The 22,522-nt window shown below is 39.9% G+C and overlaps 1 protein-coding gene across 1 annotated transcript in view; it reads left to right on the plus strand.

Annotated features, from left to right (window-relative positions):
• Positions 1-12: 12 nt before the first annotated feature.
• Positions 13-22,522, plus strand: part of si:ch73-181d5.4 (uncharacterized) — a 31,303-nt gene continuing 8,793 nt past the window's right edge. Inside the window, exons 1-15 of the mRNA XM_054609368.1 lie at positions 13-99; positions 1,153-1,221; positions 1,336-2,506; positions 2,609-2,879; positions 3,088-3,402; positions 3,583-3,763; positions 18,775-19,303; positions 19,709-19,868; positions 19,997-20,113; positions 20,233-20,334; positions 20,493-20,661; positions 20,774-21,395; positions 21,509-21,662; positions 21,756-21,845; positions 21,941-22,136. Coding sequence (XP_054465343.1) covers positions 1,176-1,221; positions 1,336-2,506; positions 2,609-2,879; positions 3,088-3,402; positions 3,583-3,763; positions 18,775-19,303; positions 19,709-19,868; positions 19,997-20,113; positions 20,233-20,334; positions 20,493-20,661; positions 20,774-21,395; positions 21,509-21,662; positions 21,756-21,845; positions 21,941-22,136 — 4,123 coding nt within the window. The 5' untranslated portion in view covers positions 13-99; positions 1,153-1,175. The remainder of the gene's footprint in view (positions 100-1,152; positions 1,222-1,335; positions 2,507-2,608; positions 2,880-3,087; positions 3,403-3,582; positions 3,764-18,774; positions 19,304-19,708; positions 19,869-19,996; positions 20,114-20,232; positions 20,335-20,492; positions 20,662-20,773; positions 21,396-21,508; positions 21,663-21,755; positions 21,846-21,940; positions 22,137-22,522) is intronic.

Below are 22,522 nucleotides of genomic sequence, written 5' to 3' on the forward strand. Positions count from 1 at the left end.
CTCTCGCGAGATTTCGAAACAGCAAGGCAATGCAGAGGAAATGGAAGGCTGTGCTAGCTAACTAGCTTTCTAGCTGAGCGAATCCAATAAATATTCAAGGTACGAGTCCAGTTTTTCATCACGGTGTTCACGTACAAGCCTGCAACATTTAATACATGTTTGTCAGCGTTGGAGACAAGTAGCTTAGCAGCGTGTAGCATTTATTAGCAGGTAGTGTAGCAGCTAGCTAGCTAGCGGCTAACGTTAGCATGTTTGAGCTGCAGGGAGCAGTGTTGGTCGAGGCCAGAAAGGAGACTCCTCTTCTCTCTTCACGGGGCAGTTCTTTGGGTATTTGCATCGTTGCAGAACAAGGAAGTTTGGTTTTGTGACATAGGTAAAGGCTGTTAACTCGTTTGTGTGTTTTCATTGTGTAAATACTTGGTTGATTGCACACATAGTCGTCACCTCTTTGCTTAAATGCACAATCTGCAGAGAGTCACATCTTTTGGTAGATTTAGATTTAGGAAATGAAAGAAAAAATATGAAATTAGACAAGTAAATGTCAAACAGAGACATTGCAGCACACAGTATATTTCATTAAGTGTTGTTTAAATGCACTCATTTGCTAAGCAACGTGTAGCTACACCCATGTAAACATGTGGATATCTAGCCTTCCACTCCTTTATTCTATTATAGTTATTAAACTATATGCAGTACTAAACAAGTGGAACTATATAATCCCTTGTTTTTGCATGTCAAATATGTTAGGCCCTATGTTGATATTAACTTGATTACATCGCTTTAATTGTTTTTGTTTTTAAAATGGGGCAGATTAAATCTCCAAGTTGACTTATTTGAGTCTGGGTCAAAGTCTACAGATGTGAACACACAGGTTAAATGTCACTGTTTAGAAACATCTGTGAGTATTAAACAAATAGTGAACATTATAATTAGTATTAGGCCGTATTAGTTTTAGTTCAGTGACCGAAATTAACTGGCAATTGAGCGCATTTTTTGGTGTATTAGAGGAATGAGCTTTTGAAATGTAGCAGCCATCTGCTAATTTTTCCTAAAGGTGCCTTTTTTCCGCATTTAGTCCTCGTCCAACATGCTGAATAGTTAAAATTCCTTTAAACTTGTGTACTAACAACTTATGTCTCTATGTGTTGACAGAGTTGTTACCTGTGGATGTCAAAATGGACCCGATGGAAAATAACAGCACCTCTGATGAATATAATGAAGGTAACACAGATTCTTTGGTCGACATGTTGCTGTGATGCACAACCTGTTGTTACAGACGAACATGAAAGAGATTTATTTTTGTGTTTACTATGTTTTTTTTCTGTCTTTCTATAGAGGAACAGCAGAGCCAGTCAGAAGGGGCCGAGTCGAGTGTCAGGCCGACCATGTCTCAGGTTAAGAAGTCCTGGGGCTTCAGGAGGACAACCATCGCTAAAAGGGAGTTCTTGGATGAAGTCGGAGACCTAACCCACAGTCCTCCAATTGTTCGCAGGGGCCGAAGTCGTCGCTCCAACCAGACACCCCCGCCCACTCCAGAAACCTGCACCACCCAGAGAGCTAATAGCGCAACTAAGAGTGTTCTAGATGAGCTTGAGTGGTCTGCCCCATCGTCACCTGTATCAGAGGAGAGCAAGCCGGCCTCCGAAGCTTCTGCAGGAGGGAGCCTTGATCCCTGCTTATGGCAAGATTTTGGGTCTGCCTTCTCCACTGCCTTCTCACTGCTCGGTGGGAACGAGGGCATGTCAATGGAAATGTCAGATGCGCTGGCAGTTCCTGACAGTTTGGAAGCCACTGGTGCCATTGAGGCCCCTCAGCCAGAGGTTATAGAGGACACAGAGATGCCTGATAATATTGAATCTGCTGATGAAATGGAGATCTCGCAACCCGTTACTCCTGAAAACGTGGCAGGAGGGGACAACGATGACGTGGTGTTGATTTCTAGTCAAGAAGAGGACAGTGATGATATGACTCTGATACAGATTAAAGAGCAACTGGCATCCAAAAGCAGGCAGGGAGACACAAGAGCTAGAGGGGGGCGAGGTGGAAGAGGAAAGGCCAGAGGAAGGGGGAGAGGCAGAGGAAGAGGCAGGGGAAGAGGTAGAGGAAGGGGCAGAGGGAGGGGGAGGGCAGCTGCACTTCAATCAAACATAGTAGATGATGAGGACAACGATGACGAGGTGGTTCTTGTTAATCCAGCTGAACAGCAGCTGCAGCAGGAGGAAAAAGAAAATGATCCACACGGCTCTGCTGAAATAGAGATCTCGTCTACTAACTCTGACACCACTCTGAGTCCCACTCAGCAGTCAAGCTCAGACTGCATAGTCATAGACACTGATTTAGACCAGATTACTGATGTCACGCCTGGCCAGTATGATGATGCACCAGAGGAGGTGGAGGAGGAGGAGGAGGAGAAGAAAAACGATAAAAAGTGGTCAGGCATATCAGACAACGAGGGCTCTGACTCCAATGCTCTGTACTGCATCTGTCGACAAAAACAAGATAAAAGGTAAATACTGGTTTCTGGTAACAACATCTCTTGAGCTTCAGAGGTTTACATACCTCAACCATCTGCCTGTTTCACTTCCTGATCGCTACTGTTTTTTCACAGGTTCATGATCTGCTGTGACAGATGCCAGGACTGGTTCCATGGGGACTGTGTTGGTATCACTGCGACACAGGGCCGTAAGATGGAGAGGAAAGGGGAGGAGTACATCTGCCCTCCTTGCACCACAAAGAAGCAAATCCAGCTTCAACCGGAGGTTCACATTCAACCGGAGGTTCACATTCAACCGGAGCCTGAGCTAAGCTATCCTGAATACCTGACGCTTAGTCCTCCTGGTGGAGAACAGGAGGGGCAAGTAGAGCAGCAAAAACTAAAGGTTAGAATTTCATTTTGGTTGCCAATGATCGACAGATATTAATACAAAATGGAATAGCTTTTCAACTTGTTGAGGTAGTTTTTAGGTTGAATATTTCCTGTGTGACAGCAAATAAGAGATCCCAGTATTATATTTCTATCATTAGTCATCAGTTGTTTTTCACTAAAGAAGTTTGCTGTTGGGGTCTAAGACGAGACTCTGGTTTCAGGGGACTGTATTGGTGTTGGAGGAGGAGGAGGAGGAGGAGGAGGAGGAGGATGAGGAGGTGGCTCCTATAACAAAGCCTGAACCAGAGCCTAAGCCAGAGCCTGAGCCTGAAGCTGAGATGGAGACAGACAACTTGCTTCCTCACTGCATTGGACCCAGCTGCTCAAGACAAGCCCTACAGGACTCAGTCTACTGTGGTACTGACTGCATCCTGCAGCATGCTGCCGTCACTATGAAGACTCTGTCTAGTCCAAAGGTGCCCAAGACCAGAGGTCGGCCACCGAAAAAAGCAGCCACTGCCAGACCCACCGCAAAGGTAAGCAATTAGTCGTGGAGACTGAGAAAATGAAAGCAATATTTTAAGTGTATAGGCAAAATAGAATCGTCTTTTCTACATTTAGTTTCTGATTTTAATGGGAAACCACAGTGTTGAAATCTAATTTATACTATAATGTGAAGTTGGTTTTTGACCTGTTTTTAAATATTTTGGTCACAGGGTCAGATGGCGGGTAGGATGTCTAAGAGATTAGCAGAAAAGGCTGAGGAGGAAGGTGAAGAGGAGGTGAAGGAAGAGCAGGATGATGGGCAGGAGGAGGCCACCTCTCCATTAGCCTGCGACCCCAGTCTCACAGAAGTTCAGGCCACTTCCATACCGTCATCTAAGTTAAACACAGCGTGTATGTACCATTCGCTACTCCTACACATTCAAATCACACAGCAGTTTACACACAATGCACAAAATTGCCGTTTTGGGCATTACAGATTTTCCTTCCTCTATGAATCGTGGCACTACGTAACACAATCACACCCAAACGCACACACACTCACACACACAAAAACTTGGATACCTACTCTCTCTGGGATGACTGATAAGTAGCAGGGGTCAGCAGTGGGTAAGTATTTCACTTTTATAGTTCCTTTTGTTTATTCTAAATGCCCAAAATGTGCCGAAACAGTCTTGACCAGTCGGGATTTAAGCGTTCAACAAAACACAAACTCATTTTAACCAGTCTCATAACTGGTTTAACTGGAAATCAGAGCAACAGTGTGTTGGGTAGTGGTGGGTAGGCAGGGTGCTTTACCGCGTCTTTGGTATCAGTGTAATGAAACACTGCTCCGATGTATAATTTGTCTGACTTTGCAAAGATCCTTTGCTGAATCAAAAGGTTTTCAACGAAGAATATGTGCTGCAGAAAATGACAATCACTGAATGATGAACACGAGCTGGAAGAAGCTTTAGTTTTTAAAAAAGGAAGGCCTGACATGTCAACACCTTTGGCCACAGTTACTTTAGAAACACGCCTCTTACGGCAAACTAAGCTGCTGGCCTTTGACCGTATGAAGAATACTTTACAGTCAAAGTTTAGGGTGTGTTTCTCATCATAACCTGCAGTGCACTTTAAGCATACAGTATGTTTTCACATGTTCAGATTAAGCCAATTTCACAATACATGACTTTCAAAGTCATTGGATAGCTGTACAGTCACTCTACTCAACTAATCAATCTTGTATCTGTGAGTGTTTAAGTCATTGTGGTTTTCACACTACATGACTAGCTTGCATCATGGAGTCACACACTACAAATTCTTTCACCAGGAGAAAGTGAGGAATCTCTGACGTGTTTGGTCTCAAAACTACTATTTATCATGAAAACACGTGCGGGAAGTCACCCAGTAAATTGCGTAAGACCAAACCCGTAGTCATGCTCGTTTATGTTGTTTTTACGCTCACATATTCACTAAACTTCCTCTATGTGCAACGACAACCTAGGTGCGCGTTGCAAATGCAACAGATAACGCACACAGCAACACGCGACCTCTCAACTCTTATCTTCACTTGTTGGCTGTAGCTAGATATCTGGGATGCGTCTACGCCGAGCCTCTCGGTTTGCTTCTCTGCGATCAACGAGCCAATGACAATTTGGCTCGCATCTGGGAGCTCCAAAACTCTCGGCAAGTGGAAAAGCAGGACCAAGATTTTTGTTGCACTAGTACTATGCATTAGAGCCAATAGGAACATGTTCAGATGTAGACAACATTGCTCATCATTTGAAATATTGAACCACATCTTCCACATTCTATCTTTTTATTTTATTTTATTCTCTCAAAAATATCTTAACTTTCTAAAATCAGATTCTCAAGAGTTTGACATCATTAAATCCCATTACAGGTATGTAGATTATTACAGGTATGTAGATCTCTGAAGTGATAAGCGACCTTGTGATTTTTTTTTTTTATAAAACTCCCTGTTGATAATTGAAAAACTTATTTTGGATTATTATTTGATTTATGGAGTAGTGGAAGTGTCTACTATGTATCTGGCTAAAGGGCTTTGCCTAGTGCTGACAAGATGGCCAGACATAGAAAAACTTTGCTCACTAACTTTTCACGCCTTGTGCTTTTCTCAAAGTGGTTTGTCTTTTCAAACAAGGAGCCCATTCATGCACCAGCGGTTTGTTCGCACAGACAGAACATTTATTAGTTGTCTTATGACTCTATTGGGCAACATCTCCTTCTCTTTTTTTTCCTTTGCAATTGCATAAAAGTAAAATGAACTAATTGCTGCAATTAATCCATAAAATGCACTTCATAACACTTACACTCAACATATAATTTTTTATCATTTTTACTACCTCGTTCATGATCCAACAACTTTCCATGTATCGAAGGAACACCTTTTTTTTATCATGTTGCAACTTACAGTGCCTTATCCATCAGCACAGACACACGCAATCCCAGACCAGTTGTTGCGTTGCACAAACACACCAGTATAGGATTCTGAATGAATAGTGACGGAGTAGCTGGTAGGGAGGAGGTGTTGACTTCTCTTTGCTGCAGAGGGGAGTGGAGGATTCATCAGTGCAGAGACGCTAGCATGAGGTTCCACCAGGAGTGTACCGATCAGTGAACGGGAGATTTGTTGTCACATTTCCATGAAGATGAATTTAAAGGGTCAGCTGGTCAACTTCTGAAAAATGCTGCATTCCTCCGAGCCTCTGAGAAAAAACTTCATCCTCCTGCAAACGAAGAAGGCTTACAGTTCACCCCACATGCATACAAACTCTATAGATGAAGGATAGTCATCTATTTATAGTTTGGGTATAGTGGTTAAAGAAGCCTACTTGGGTCATAATTAGTTGCATTAAGCTCTGTTGATGGAAAATAAGAGCACAAATACAACCGTGATCCTGATTCTGAACCTCTACCCCGTTTCTGCGTACACCTTCACATATATATATATCCATATTAATATATTCATACAAACGGCGGCAAACAGCATCTACTGTTTGTGTTAGAAACAAAGTATGTGTATGGCAAAGTATGTGTACACAAACAAATAAATCGACTCCAGTATTAATTTACTCTCAAAATGCTTACACAATCCGTTCCAAAATCCGTTTACATAAAGAAAAAATAATTATCTATTATTACAACTAGTACATACTAATAGGTGGAAATATATATCAATATATATATATTATATATATAAAGTTTGTCAATTGTCAGCCAATGGACCAAAATCTGATTATGTCAGCATTATGCAACACACAGATTTCTGCATTCTGTGGATGACAGTGGTATTGTTTCTGAGCACCAGAGTCTGTATAGAAGACCTCAAGTTTTACTGCAGCAGGGATCTGACAGTCTGCTCCAGTAAGTCTTGGTTCTGGTTCTCCCGTGCCTCCCTTCCAACCAGTGGGCCCAGCAATACTGCCTGGGCCTCCAGTAGTGTGATGTCTATATGGCTCCCAGCAGGGGTGGAGCAGCGAGGCGAAGCTTTGCTACTGGCCTGGCTTGCGACTGCAGGCTGTGGCGAAGCTGGATCTGAGTCTGCACATGGCAGGCTGGTTGCTGCTAGAGGTCCCTCTGGAGTCTGAACTGAAGGACTTTCTGGTGGTCCTGCATGATTTCATCCGATTTTGTGCAGAATCCGATCCGGTGTCACCGATGTCAAGCATTAAGAATAACTTTAGAGAAACGGTCAATCTTCTCACTGATGGTCTTGTTAATTATAGGTAATCTAGACGCTTAATAATTTATAAATGAATATAACAACCCCGTTGCAAATTGTGAGGCTGTTAAAAGTAGTACAAATCAAGCTTTAGTGTTAGATCAATTATAATTCTGCCCCATCACCATTATTGTAATAAGGTTGACCCTCGTTAGCATGTACGTAAAAAAAGAAAGTCACAGTTATCAGTACTTAATTTAATTCTGTCTTTTGCAAACATCAGTAAAAAAACTTGCAGGACCAACGTGGAATCATTTTGCTGCTATACCAAAGTAGGTTTAATATGCAAGGAACTTTGATAATGATGGATTTATACTAATGGCAAAAATAAATCACAAACACTATCTTAAAATAAATAAAAACAATAAGTGGAAAACTTCTAAGTTTTCTGACATAAATTAATCTACGATAAATCCATTTACAACAGTAGTCCAGCGGTCCATTTTGCTGATCACCTGTTGCATTCACCTCTGCTTGACGCCTCGTGGAGCCAATGAGGCTCTGAATTTGCAGCTGTGGGGCTGCTGCCACATTTCTGGAGAAGGACCTGACCGAGATGCTCGACCTTTGCAGGCAGAGGTCAAGTCTCCAGCTGTTGTGTTGCAGGGCGTCTCTCTGGTTCACAGTGGGGTTGAGGTCAGGAGATGCAGGCTGAGACCGCATCCACCAAACAGGAGTCCTCCTGGCAGGTGTAGCCTGGTGATCAGAGGTGCTGTCCTGATGAAGGGCGGTGTCGCAACACGTGTTTCATGGCTGCATCAAATGACATCATGGATCTCGGAAAAACTAAGTGTGGCCTTTTATCGGAGTGACCTGAACTTTGAAACTTTTGAAGATGACAGGAGTGGATATTGCTCCTGCTGGACCTCAAAGTGATCCACAGTGTGAAGTCTTGCCTCACTGTAAAGCTGGTCGGAGCTTAAAGGGAGCATGTCATGAAAATGCACCTACCTCTGGGTATCCGGAGTGCCTACCAACCAACACACTTTAATAAGACAACCAAGTCTGTTTTTTTTGTGGACTGCCTAGATCAGAAAACACGTGATGTGATGCTCCTCTTCCTATCTCACTAGCAGCCACATTAGAATATAGCGCCCCCACATCTGAGTTTCTCCACCCACCCAAAGAACTATACCTTTGCAAATGTGTGCCATATTTTTCTCGCAATCCAATTTAAGCAGAATTACATTTGGTTAGGGGGGCTTAAAGAGACAGGTGATAAAATGCAGCGTTTCAGCGTGAATACAGGAGCACGATCCAGGTTTATTCAGTCAGACAGTATGAGAAAAATAATGTGTATTCATGTAAACATATTCTAGTAAAAACCCATAATATAAGTATGATCTTAAAAATTAGCTTATGTCCCCTTTAAATAAAATGTTTCTTTTCCATCACTATACACTGTATACAATTTTTTTTTATTCATAACAACCAATAACAAATATCCTTAATCATTTTTTAGATGTTTAAAGGGACCTCCAGCAAAGGAATGCAAAATATTACCTCTGAATACAAACGGTTACAGTTTGGTTAAAAAAGAAGCAGATGGGTGGATGGGTTCTCATTTTGAATTTACTAGTTTCGATGTCTGCTCACACACTCCATGGACCAGTCAGCAAAGTGTTTGCTTGCTAACACTCACAGTCTGTGGGGATGGAGCCTCCGTCAGGGATGACCAGGTCTCAGTTTCCCCACCTGTTTCTCACTCTTAGTGGGAGAGGTGAATAATTGACTACAGATCAGATCAAGGTGCAACTTCACCATTCAACAAATGCTGTGGATAGGCAACACATTATAGTTTTCATTTAGTTTTCATTTAGTATTTTAGCAGGTTTGTAACGGCTAGATGTACCGGGATAGAATGTGTTGAATTGAGAGTGGATTGATGGATTACAAAACAGCCAGATGTGACTTCTTCATTCTCTTATATTTTATCAAAAGAGCAGCTTGCCTTATTTGTTCCTTTATGTGAATATGTATCAAGAAAACACAACTTGTTTGAGGGAATTGTCATAGTATCTTTTATAAAAAAAAAAAAAAATCCTTCTTAATCTTGAATCACATACTTTAGTGCTTTGTCTGAAATATCAGAAACACACAGTTTAAGGTAAATTTAACATGCTTAAGAAATGAGAAGTTACATTTTTTTTTAGAAGCTTTGCATATTTTATAATAACAAGAATTTGATTTAAAAATATGTTTTGGAAAAAGAAAAAAAGATGTATCCAGACACCAAACAGAAGATCCTGTGACACAACCTGCTGTGTCATTGTGGAGCAACTTCTCCTTCTTGTATTTATATTGGGGTATTTCTGAGATTCATCAAAGGTCCCTGTACAGACCTGAACCGGGGATTGTGGGCGTCATGGTCAGCACCTTAACTTCTAACACAAAGTTGCCTATCCTTTGTGGTCAAGTGAATTGTGTACTTGATAGTCACAGGAAACAAATGGGAGATGTTGACTGGGGGGGGGCACAGTACAGTTTTCAACAGGGCTCCAGCGAAGAAATCTTTGCTTCCACAGTTCATCGTCATTTATTCTGCTCCATCAACACAAACGGTCAACACAAAGTATTTTACATTTATAATAACTGCTTTAGAAATCTTTTGGTAATTTCATGTTTTAGTTTTTTTCCACATGTATTCCTCTAAATCTGTTGTACATCGGCTTACAAGATAACTGACATTCAACGCGTTTATGGAAGGTTGCACCATAATCACCAATTTATCAGTTTAAACTCGATTAAATTAGTTACGTCCCTCTCTACTTCTCTAAACTGTCAATGGAAGTTGGCAAAGAGCCACATCTTTCTACTGCATTGTCTTCCCATTCTGCCTCAAGCTGAAATAGCATTGGTTGTTGGCAGAAAACATGAGTCTTGTTCTGTGTCGTTCAAGAAAAAAACTTCATGGGGGGACAAAGTCTTCAGTATTCCCATCATGGAACAATTTAGACCAACAAACAGCCCCATTATGTTCATATTTTCCAAATAAATTCCCTGATTATAGAAACCCACAAGTAGCAGCTGAGATTCTCAAACAACCCAAAAATGCATCGGTGCATTCACATAACGTAGATTTTTACATGAGTATGATGGTATGGTTTTATCAGACAAAACCATTAGACAGTCTGAGCAAAGCTCCCACAGAGGCCTATATATTTATTTATTTATTTATTGAACCTTTTCAAATGAATCCAATCTTATGATGCTTTAATGGTTTAATGCGAAGTCCACTGGGAGAACATCCGCTCATACACAAACATTTGTCATTGTGATACACTTAAGGTTGTATCAGTATTACCAAACACTTGAATGTGACACTTTTAGTTTTGCTTGGTACTGACCCAAATAATTTACTTATGTATGTTGCCTTCTTTCAAAGAGTGCAGAGTTTAGTCTCTGTTGAGTTCAGCCAGTGCACACATACGAATATGTGTAATATTTAGTGTTGAGAAAGGAGCTGAGTTCAAATTCAAAGTTTTTCTTCCTTTCTTGAGAGATGCAGCCAATGAATCTCAGGTTTTAGCCAAAATCTATTTTCATTTTCTCTTGGACCTCCATTTTCTCTTGCAGATTTTCGATTCCTCTTTTAAACCCTTCTACTACTGTTTCTCGATCACAGCTCTCGAACCTTTCATGTCCTTTGCATATTTACAACGGTATAATAACTTCAACTCCTTAACGTTTATTTGTGAGAGAATAGCACCCTCTACTGGCCAAATGAGTAATGTGCATCCGAAGAGAAAACACAGCTGACATTCACAAAATGTCAGTTTCGGAGAGAATTTGCATTCACTGTATTTAAAAATCTTTGTCTTCGTCCAACTTCATAACCCAGATCTTAAATAGTACAGATCATGTTAGCTCAAATATATTTCATCAAATGTTTGAGTTTTCTCCAGCCAAGTATTAGTGTTGTGGAATTAAAGAGAATTTAACACAGATGTATGATGAAATAGCCACAATCTCACTGTGGCGCCATATTCTAAGTACGATTTCTGGAGTTATGTGTGCTCTTATAGTAGAAAAACCCACTCAATATATCACCTTCCAGTAATATACATGGCGTTAATACACACAGTTCATATTCTCCCTCAAAATCTCATGTTACTCAAAGCACCAACCAAGTATGTACCAACCTCTCAGCCTGACAAATTATTCTGATTTAGCAAAGAATTTATTTCTATTTTAGTGCAGCAGCTCGACATCCATGTTCACAAACTCTCCAACGCCCCATAAGATTGAGATCTAACCTGCTGTATATAATTTATTCTAACAGTCAGTTGCACTTGAGGTAAAAAAAAATCCCTCTAAACCACCGAGCATGTTTTTATTTTGGCACTCATGATGTCATGTTAGAAACTAATCATAGCTTTCTCTTTAAGACTTAAGGCGAGACCCCGTTGTCTTTCCTCGATGTCTGTCCTTCAGTGAGCCCTCTACTGATGACCTGTCTCATGTGCCATATTGTTAACCCTCATGAAAACAGGAAGAAAGATGGAGGAATCGACACAAATCAATCAAAACTGAAGAGTCTGTGCTGTTTAACAATGAGGGGGATTTCCACATATTTGCTCACGGACACATATTTTATGTTGTGTGAAACACTAGTGTACATTGTAATGTAAAACAAAAGTTTTTAAGGAAAGGTTAGACACTTTTGGAAAAACAGCCTAACCTTTCTCGGTAAGAGTTAAATAAGAAGATGGACGCCGCTCTCCAATGTTAAACACAAGGCCTCTAGAGGGCTGCAGGAAAGAGTCCTAAAAGCCGATAAGGAGTTAGCATTTTTGCACTGCGGTTCTTACGTCTCAAATACAAAAGATTTTTTAATGGTTTTTTTTTCCCATAAATGCCGGTTTGTTCTACAACATAAATTGGTAAATATCCCACTCATGAGTTTTGAAGCTTTTATGCGTCTTTAAAATGTTGCTAACAAGTAGCTAAACGAGACTACAAAACGTCATCACCCAAACATTAGTCCACCTTTATCTTTGTGGTGGTGACATGAAGTCCTTTGACTAAAGTGTAGTTTGTTTATAGCCCAACGTAAGCTTTTGACTTCTGGCGAAAGTTTAAATGCTTCAAAATTCATAAAAGTGGTGTTCACTTGCTGAACAAAATTTTATAAATATCATAAACGGCAACCAGTGCGATGTTAACTTCTAACATTACTTATTTGAAGAAAGACATCAAACAACAGAACACACAAAACAAGAACAAGCAAACCTATCTGACATACCACAGACACACATCGCCACCGTTAAGCGCCGGACTATTGGTTTTCTGTGGAGCTTTAGCGTTTCATGAATAGTGAACTATTTAATATTTGTGTAGGGTTTTATTTTTAGCCGTGCAGTTGGAGCGACTATGGTGGCAACTTGCCAATCACTCCCCCACTTTGTTCAACACTGTTCCTGACTGAAATATCCCAACAACTATTGGATTAATGAACACACAGTTTTATAAAGACATTCATTGTTCTCAGATGATGAATTCCACCGACTCTGGTGACTCTCTCAATCTCTGACATTTCTGGTTTTAAGTGAAAGGACTTGACAGCCATGAAATTTGACACACATTCATGTTCCCTTCAGGACGAATTGTATAACGTTGGTGATTCCTTAACTAATCATTGAGAGAAGTCTATATACATTCTGTTGAAACAACTGTCCTTGCATCATTACTTAACAAGTCTTTAGGTATATGAAAAAAATCTAGTTATTGTAACTAGAGTGGTTATACTCATGAACTAAACTATTCTCTCCACAATATTTGCACATTTTCTTACAGCCAAAGACGGACTTCAAAAATGGGGACAGAAGTTGAATATTAATTATATTACAAACAACAGTGCATTATACTATTTGTAAATAGTTTTTTTTATGTTTTTGAAATGAGAAATCCAGTCAAACAAATAGGGGAAAGTATTTAACCTCCTCAGTCCGTCTACTACTGGATCCATTGAATATAAATTTATAGTCATTAGTTATAAAAATTAAAAAAGAAAGCAAACTACTAACTGACAGCATGGCAAAGATATGCAACATTTGACCAATCTGCTGAAGTTTTGAGAGACGGTTAATATAGCAATCTTCCTGTGTGGCGTCGGTCTATAGTGTGTTTACAGTTTTAGCAAGAAAACAGCCACATCAAAACCATATTTTAACACCATTTGGAACATTTTTTGGTACATTTTTTGTTGTCATTAGTTGCCCTAAAGATTTGCTTAGCTAACATTAGATGTTACCAGTCTAAAAGAAGGGGCTAGCTGGTTAGCATGCTCTTTTCAGTAGATGTCTTTGCAGCACAACACAGATGCCCTTGACATAACTTCAATACTATAAACTCTTCACATTGGGTTGACAATATTAGTACATTTTTGTAATGTTTTACTCAAAAATTCTGGCCAGATTGCACCTTTTGATGAGCTGTGAAAAAAAGAAGTTTGCCTGACAACCTTGGTGATGACAATATTGGTCGTTGTTTACTGATGGTGCATTTAGTAATTAATAAGTGTGTATATACATTATGTTGAGAGGTATAAACCCATGACCTAAACCACTTGTGAGTTTGAGTCAATTAAATTATATAATTGAAGTGTAAAGTGTGACTTTGTGCAAAGGGAGGCATGTAAAAGTTGATATTACAGATCAGTCTTTTGATTTGTTGTTGTTAGAATCTAATGACAAGCAAACTGATTATCTATTTAGTTTTGCTGAACAAATCTGAGATGTGAGCAGTGATTCAGAGGTCTGAAACCAGGTGACGTACATACAGTCATCAGGAACTTCCTATTTTAAATGTCAGAGAACAATATAAAGAAGTGAGATGTTATTACACAAGTCTGTAATCTAAGAGCTTCACAGTCATAGTGGTGACATTATTAGAGTTATTTTTGTGAGTCTCCTTCTAAAAATAAGTGTGAATTCCAGGAAGGAAGAAAAGCTACTGGATTTATGAAACATCTAACACCTTCAAATTACTTTTATTGTGAACAGTTGTTCAGAGTAGAGACGAGGGCTTTCATGGAGATGCTAAAAATGGCCAGTTGAAATGGGCGGCGGGGGAAATGTTTTATGAAAAACAGGAAAAGAGAAAAGCACTACAGTACCAATGAGACGGTCTGGGGATGTTTTTGGTTGATCAGGATCTTATTACAGAAACAACAATAATAGGTGTAATGCTTCTATTTACTCAGCTCTGTTTTTAGGCCATAATGTAATTGATTGGATGAGAACATTTTGCAAAACAAGGAAACCGCTGTAATATTTGAATGTTGTTTAATAGGCAGCGGTCAATTACAAGTGTATAACAATATTCATTGAGATTATTAACAGAAGGGATTTGGCGGTAAAAGCCCTATAAATGTGAAGCTTCTTCATTAATTATAAGCCATATGTCATAATATGAACATAGGAGATAGTACAGGATCCCCCGGAGTCGAGATGCTGCTGCTGGTGGACTAAAACCAGCAGGTGGTTGATGGAAACTCTCATTTGAATCTCCTGGAGTTAATGGTGGTGGTGAGGAGATGGTGCTCTGCACAGTAGTAGGTCTGATAGAACGACAGAATTGATGTGATATTTAAAGAAAAGCCTCCAAGGACCCATTGGCTCCGAGAAAAGATCATTGGCTGGACATGTTGTGAAGGAAGTGACAGAGAAGGTTAGAGTGAGAGGAAACAGCAGAAATACACCCACAGAGGAATCAAAGCAAAATGGGGAAGAAAATATCTTCTTTTAACTTTTAATGAAGCTCCATTAAGAATACCCGTAATAAAGAGTCTCTCTGTGAGGACTGCATGAATATAAATGGTTTTGTTTGAGTTGGTGGGTTGATTTAAATGTTATTTAAGGAAGGGTTTTTCTGATTGCACGTTTATGCATCATAGTTTCATAGGCTTGTGTATTCTGAAAGATTGAAACAGGTGTGCTCAGATTTTCCTTCATTGACAAATGATAGTGTCTAAAAGAGAACATCATACGTTGAAACCAGACATACTCACTGAGACAAATGCTGTTTTTGCTTCTTCTCTGTCTCGCTCACACACACACACACACACACACACACACACACACACACACACACACACACACACACACAGAGACAGAAACAATAGCTTAATTATGCACAAATAAAGATTCTTTATTCTTCCTTTTCCTCATAGATACAGAGAGTGACTCACTTTCATGCTTGTCGCTCCCTTTCATTAGTTCATTTATTCAGTTTTCCATTCACTCATAGTTTGTCCATCTGCCGAGGGAAGTGTCTAAAGATGATCCTCTAAACCAGGATTATTCACCTTCTTCCTGTTTTCAGATCTGCAAATATTCCCTCTATGATGCTTATCTGAGCACCTAAATTAAAAGACGGTTCGGAGTGGGAACCACACACCAAATAATTGATTTTGAACTTTGCCCACTGCATCTCCACGAGGCTCAACCTTGAATTATTGCATCTCATAAACTCACACCTCACTCACACTCACACCTTATTAGTAACACTACTCCACAATTCTTACTCTCCGGTTCTGATGGATCGAATACAAAGGATGAATTTAATAGGAGAAATAAAGTATGACTTTGCCTAATGCTTAATCTTAGCTCAAGATATCTCGCCTGCCATGTTCATCTTCTCCATGCTGGCTTTTCCTAGAGCAGCCTTCCATCTCCTCACCATTCATCCTCAAACACTTGATCTTGTAATGGATGAGGCTACCAATCCATTACACTCAACTTCTGCAGGGCTTACTGTGGCTGCACTGCTTGAGGTCAGCTTTAAATTCAGTGTATCTAAGCTTCTTACTTACTTACTGTGCTGTCCAATGTTGTCCAGTAAACCCAGATCTAATTCTGATGATCTCCAGTCGGTCTTTGTTTACTCACACAAGCAACTCGACATCGAAGATTTAGGAATATATATATATATATATATATGGTTAAATACAGTGGTATTCCCCTTTCAACTTGATGGGTTGCGATACGTGTGGATTGGTCAGGAAATACTTGAAACACATCCATATAATGCAAACATGTTGCATTATTTACACATTTGTACATTGGAGGTTTTACATAATCTTTGTTTTAATCTTTAGTGGGAATTTTGGGTCATACAACCAATATTATACTATTTTTACATTCATATGTCGAAGAAAATTAAAAGAAAATAACTTGTTTAGGGTTCATATTTTAGAATATGAACCCTAAACAGAGTCAGACAAATGCATTTCTCAGATTTGGGTTGAGAAACAAACACATCCTAACAGCGAAAAACGAATTGTCCTTCCTAAAGTCACTAAGAGGCACTTTCTTTGAGTGCTGATCTTGGCGGTCCCTGTGGATGAAAGCGGTAGTGTTTCTGAGCACCAGAATACCTTTAGACAACCTCTCATTTTACTGCAGCAGGGGTCTGACAGTGTGCTGCAGTTAGTCCTGGTTCTGGTTCTCCAGTGCATCCCTTCCCTGAAGCGGACCCAGCAATACGGCCTGGGTCTCCAGCAGCGTGGTGTCTGGTGATAGCTCCCAGTTCGGACTGGCAGAGCAGCGAGGCTAAGCTCAGCTCATTGCCGGAGGAGGAGACACTGCTGCCGGGCACGAAGCTCTCCTCCCCCTTCCGGAGCTCATGACCGGAGGTCAAAGGCTGCAGCAGAGCCGGATCTAGGTCTGTCTGCTATAAGCTGGTCGCTGCTGGAGACCCCACTGGAGTCCGAGCTGAAGGAGTTCTTGGTGAAGCTGCACAACCATAGAATCCGACCTGGTAGCGCCGATGACAAGCATTAAGAATAACTATATAGAAATAGCCAATCTCCTCGTTTAATTATGATGGTCATATATAGGCAACCGTATCATGTTGCAACTTTTGCATAACCAGTTAAAAGTCCCTCACAGTAAATGTAATATGTATGGCACTAGAAATAACAAGATTGTCTCTGTTTCTCTGCTATTTACAGGCCGATTTATTGAGATATTAGCAGGAAACATGATTTATATTTTCGATTTGTTGACTCACACTTCCCTGAAACAGAAGATCACATCTATTAATATTTAAAAAATATTTATATATAATGTTTATGTGTTCTTCTGCATACCGATACAAAAATAACTACTGCCGTATTAATCCAAAGTTTGAAAGCAACAGAGACTATTTGCCTGTGTGGATACAATTTAAATATGTAGTCAATGGGAGGTGGATTCACAGGTTTTAAATCATCATTACGTAACATACTGGTTCTGCCTCAGTGATCCCATATTACAGGTCCATCATTCAAGTCTTCCAAAATGTCACTGACAAAAGTCACACACCATCAATGTTTATAAAGACATTAAAGAGCCGGTGAATGTTTGCACGTCCGACCAGAGAACTGTGCAAAACTGAAGGTCACTGGAGGAGACCAGGAATAACTCCAGACCACATGTCTGTGCCTTCATTATAAATGTGTTGCTGTATGAGATGGTTCCATATTGGAAGATGATTTTATACGCTTCTTCTAAAACTCTTCACTGAGATATGGTCTCTCAAATTACCCCTTGCACTTACCTATAACAACATTTGGGGGACTTCTATTCTTTATAATAGGCAGGATTATAAAAGCCTATTAAATGATTTATCAATAAAAGGGATGTCAAAGACGCCTAACCAGTTATATCAATGAAGTCCTGATTTATTTTAAATAAATGTATCTCAGCTTCTCATAAATGTCCCTTACATGACCAAACAAGTCACAAAAACGTGAATGAATATCCCAGAATCCATTTTATATCAGTACAGAAACAAAGCAGAACATTGAGCTTTTGATTTTTTTTTTCCAATAAAGAAACAGAACTGCACAAATATGTATTTGATAGAATAAGATGTAAAGCAGATCAATAGTTTTAAAAGATTTGACTTGACGGTGTGTTGAATCTTGGATGCATTTAATCTAGGCATTCATTCAGTAGAGAAAGTAACAAAGAAGTGTCAATGATGAGGTTAATATTTTTTAATGTAAAAACAAAATATAAGTATGTATCTTAGTTTTCATAAATTTGCTCTTACCTTAAATGAAACATTGTTTCCTCAAAGTAAAATACTTACTGTTTGCCGTTTTTAATCCATCTGGTTACAAGGACACAAATTCTGAAAATATTTTAAATGTGTTAAAGGCCATCTTTACTCAAAATTATATATTACCGAGAGGTATTAATTGAATTATTCAACAGGAAGGCACACTAATATTAATATTCATGTTAAGAAGTTATGTTGACTTATAAAAGTGCAAGTACATTATAAACCGAGTTTCAATGTGTGCTTAATGCCAGTTTTACTGCTTTATAAACCAGAAAATAATGTGAAAATTTACGGAAAAAGCACAGCTATGTTTTCATTGGTCATTGTAGTGGAAGAGTGTTATAAGAAATGAATAGGCATTAGTTCATTCATTAGTGATTTTTGTAAACAGTATATGAAATTTTGTGTATATCTAAGCTGATCATAATTCCAAATACAGGGCTTTAGAAACGTAAGATTTAGAATGTAAAAACAACAACTTTTTAAACTCCTTTTAGATAGCAGATTTGTTTAATAAATGTTTTAACTTTCAACTGATTTGCATATGTTGTGAAATGTTGGTTTATGTCACAGTAAGTAGATTCACATATTTACAAAAGGCCCTGCTCTTCTTTTTTTCTCACAGCTTTAAAGGACAGTAAACAGGAAGAGGCTGACAGTGAAGCTGTTACTCCATCAAAACAACCTCCAGAGGACACCTCAATAAATGCAGCTCCATCCTCCCAGCATGCATCTGAGCCAGCCCCACCACAGAGCGTCTCTCAAGTAAAAGAGCCAATCAACAGTGGTGTGCCTGAGCAGAAATCTGCAGAATCAGATCCCTCTATACAACCCAACCCAGCTAAACCTAGTCCATCTCCAGCTGCTCCGTCCACATCCACCTCAGCTACTAGACATCATGAAACAGGCGCTCTTATGGTCACTAAGACGGCATACGTCATACCAAAGAAGCAGCCCGGACCCCAGCCTCCGTCCAGCCACGTGTCGTCTTCAGCAGCAGGTCCGAAGCCTCCGTCAGCCCCGACGCTGCTGAACGAAACCAGAAACCTGCTGGTGCCACCTGCACCCAGTGCTCCCTCCTCCAGACCATCTCAGCCCAATAACCAGATCAGACAGAGCATCCAGCGCTCCCTCTCTGGCATCCTGTTTAAAAGGTGAGAACTGTTTTACAAGCTTGTTATGAAAGTCTTTTCATTTACACATACTACACTCTCTTGATGGATCTAATCACTAGGAATAGTTCAAGCAGGAGCCAAAATAGTGAAGATATGAAATAAAATATATGAATGTACTGTGATGAAACAAATCAATTCTAGTGTTATTATCGACATTTCCTACCAAGTTTAATTTAAATCTGCATTTCGTAGTTGAAACTGGGTAAAATGAGTATACTCAAAGGTATCCTTCACAAAACAGACTATTTTCATGACAGGATAGACTCCATCCAAATATTTGCTTTTGCATTTATTCAACAATTAAACTGCAGAAATTGCATCTCAATCTGTTAGAGCAGTAGTGCACAACAAATTCAGCGTCTAACTGCCTTTTTGTTTGTCAAGGTTGTGTGATTGTGACGATTTGGAGATGTCTGAGAGTGAAGTTGCAAAGCTTGTCGCGAGCATTGAGATGGAGATGTTCGACATATTTCGCAACACAGACAGCAAATACATGAACAAGTACAGAACTATAATGTTCAACCTGAAAGACCCAAGGAACAAGGTTTGTTTGAAGTTGTTCGGTGCTCTGTCTTACTTTACATTTCAATTTGTATAGGGATGTTTTTTAGGTGTCTCATAGTTAATTATGTTTTAAGCAAACTGACAGTTACAGTTATTGGTCCTCCGTAGGGTTTGTTGTGTCGGGTTGTACATGGAGAGATCAGTCCCTTCAGACTGGCTAGGATGAGCCAGAAGGATATGCAGGCTACCAAAGCATCAGAGCCAAGTGCAAAAGAAACAACTGAGGTAAAGTATATTAGATTTAAAACAAAACAACCAAGACAAAATGAGATATAATGCTTGAACTTGAAGGTTGAAGCAGGGTTTGTGTCAGAGGCGATTCTTTTTTTCCATTGTGTATCCAGGTTAAGGATTCTGCTGCTAAAGCAAGAAGTCTGCAGCAGAAGCCTGAAGCAGTGAAGGTTGATTTGCCCAGTTTGAATCCCGTTAGACCCAACAGAAGCACGGTGGGTACTCATTTGCATTCAATATGTGGAATACAACATTTTTGTATGATCATTATTTTCTCTCTCCTGCTTCACATAAAAGATTTCCCCTGAAGGGCCATGGATGTTATGATGTCTTGGTTGGTTGATTCTGAGTTTGTGTGTTTGTGTCTGTATAGGTTGCTTTCCAGGAACAAAAGAAAAGTCTTCCCGCTCCTGCACTCAAGACCAGAACGAGCCAACCAAGCCAGGGCCGTGCTGTACCAGATATCCTCTCCTGTATGCTGAAGGACACAACGTCGGAGCACAAAGCTCACCTCTTTGACCTGAAATGCAAGATATGCACAGGTGATTTAAAAATGTGTTTTACGATATCTGGACAATAGACATTAATATCCAGTTGCCACCTATTGTTGCGCCTAGTATTTTTTTTTAAATCTATTCTTATTTCTTCCCAAAGGCCAAATGCTAGTCGGGGAAGAGGAGGAACCAGCAAAGAAAAAACCCAAGCTTTCTGAAACAAGAGATAAACATGAACCCCTTTGGAGGAAGACTGCAGGAGATGACTCGCCTCTGCGGGCGCCACCTGACTCACCGGACATGGATTCGCCGACATCATCCCTAATTGATCCTTCATCCCGCCTTATCATTGACGTTCCAGCATTAACTATTGTAGAATCCCCTGCGTCCCCAATAATGGACTCTCCAGCCTCCCCTACTTTAGACTCTCCTGCCTCCCCTGTCATGGAGTCCCCCGCATCCCCAACTCAAGACATTCCTAAAACTACAATACGTAAGAGAGCATACACACCAGTTGTGATCCCTGCTGTCTCCACAGTAACCATCACAAGGCGTGACCCCCGCACTGCAGCAAACAGGTTCTCTGCTTTGTCTAGTGGCACCTCTGGTCCCAGTAACCCAACCCGTAACCAATCAGTCCCTTATGCTCCTCTTAAAGAGACCATCTCTGCATCTCCATCAGCTCCAGTCCCCTCTCCACCACCAACGAAACCATTACCTAAATCTATCTTAATGAAGCCCTCTTCCTCTGTGGATCCCAGACTCTATGGCACATCCCAAAGGTATTTGCAGAAGTGTAGTTTAGAATAACAATTTTACTATGTTTTAGGTGGTATGCATTTGAGCATTATGTCAGGATATGATTGTCATTGTGCTGTTTCGTTTTGTGTCTCAGGACGGTGATCTCTGAATCCCCAGCTGATGGGGAGACTTCTCAGTTCTTGGCCAAGCAAGACATAGTGTGGAAAGGCTTCCTAAACATGCTCACTGTGGCCAAGTTTGTCACCAAGGGATATCTGATTTCAGGACCTGCTGAAAATCTCAAAATGGTATAGCACTCTACAATAATAACTTTTATTGTTTCAAAAAGATCTGTTATTGATTTGACTAAGATATGAACATTCTTTTTGTCTTATGTGTAGGATCTACCTGATACCATACAAATTGGAGGACGAATCCTGCCTCACACAGTGTGGGACTATGTTGCAAAACTAAAGAGCTCTGTTACAAAGGTAAACAGTAGATTTAGTATTGCTTAATGTGTCTTGTACAATAATATTTGATATCTATCAACATTTTACATTGTCTTTTTTTTTTTTCCTACTAGGAGTTATGTGTGATCCGTTTTCACCCTGCAACAGAGGAGGAAGAGGTGGCCTATGTCTCCCTGTTTTCCTATTTTAGCAGCAGAGGACGTTTTGGTGTGGTCGCCAATGGCAACCGTTCCATCAAGGATATATACCTTGTCCCACTCAGTGCAAAGGAATCAATTCCATCCATGCTACAACCTTTTGACGGACCAGGTGTGCTAGTGATTTGACTACTGCCTATAATCTTTTATAATAAATGTATGCATTTTTGGGCTTCTGCAACCATCTATGTCAACGCCTCCAAGGCCCACGAATAACCACAGGCTGCAATATCTCACCAAAATGATTTTCTCCATTTTAATAATTTGGATTGATTTAAGAGGGTGAGAGAGGAAGACAGGGGAGCTGTTCCATCTACTATAATTTAATCATATATAATTCAAACCCTGAATACATATTTAAATTAAATCTAGATATTTAATGTGAAGTCAATGCTTTCAAGCAAGTTGAGATTATTATGGTATATGTTTTATTTACAAACTAACATATAAGCATATTGCCTAAATGCATCCAGTTTTTAATCTAGCAAACAGATGACG

This window comes from Anoplopoma fimbria, chromosome 12, assembly GCF_027596085.1.
Source record: "Anoplopoma fimbria isolate UVic2021 breed Golden Eagle Sablefish chromosome 12, Afim_UVic_2022, whole genome shotgun sequence".
In the NCBI taxonomy this organism is placed as follows: domain Eukaryota; kingdom Metazoa; phylum Chordata; class Actinopteri; order Perciformes; family Anoplopomatidae; genus Anoplopoma; species Anoplopoma fimbria.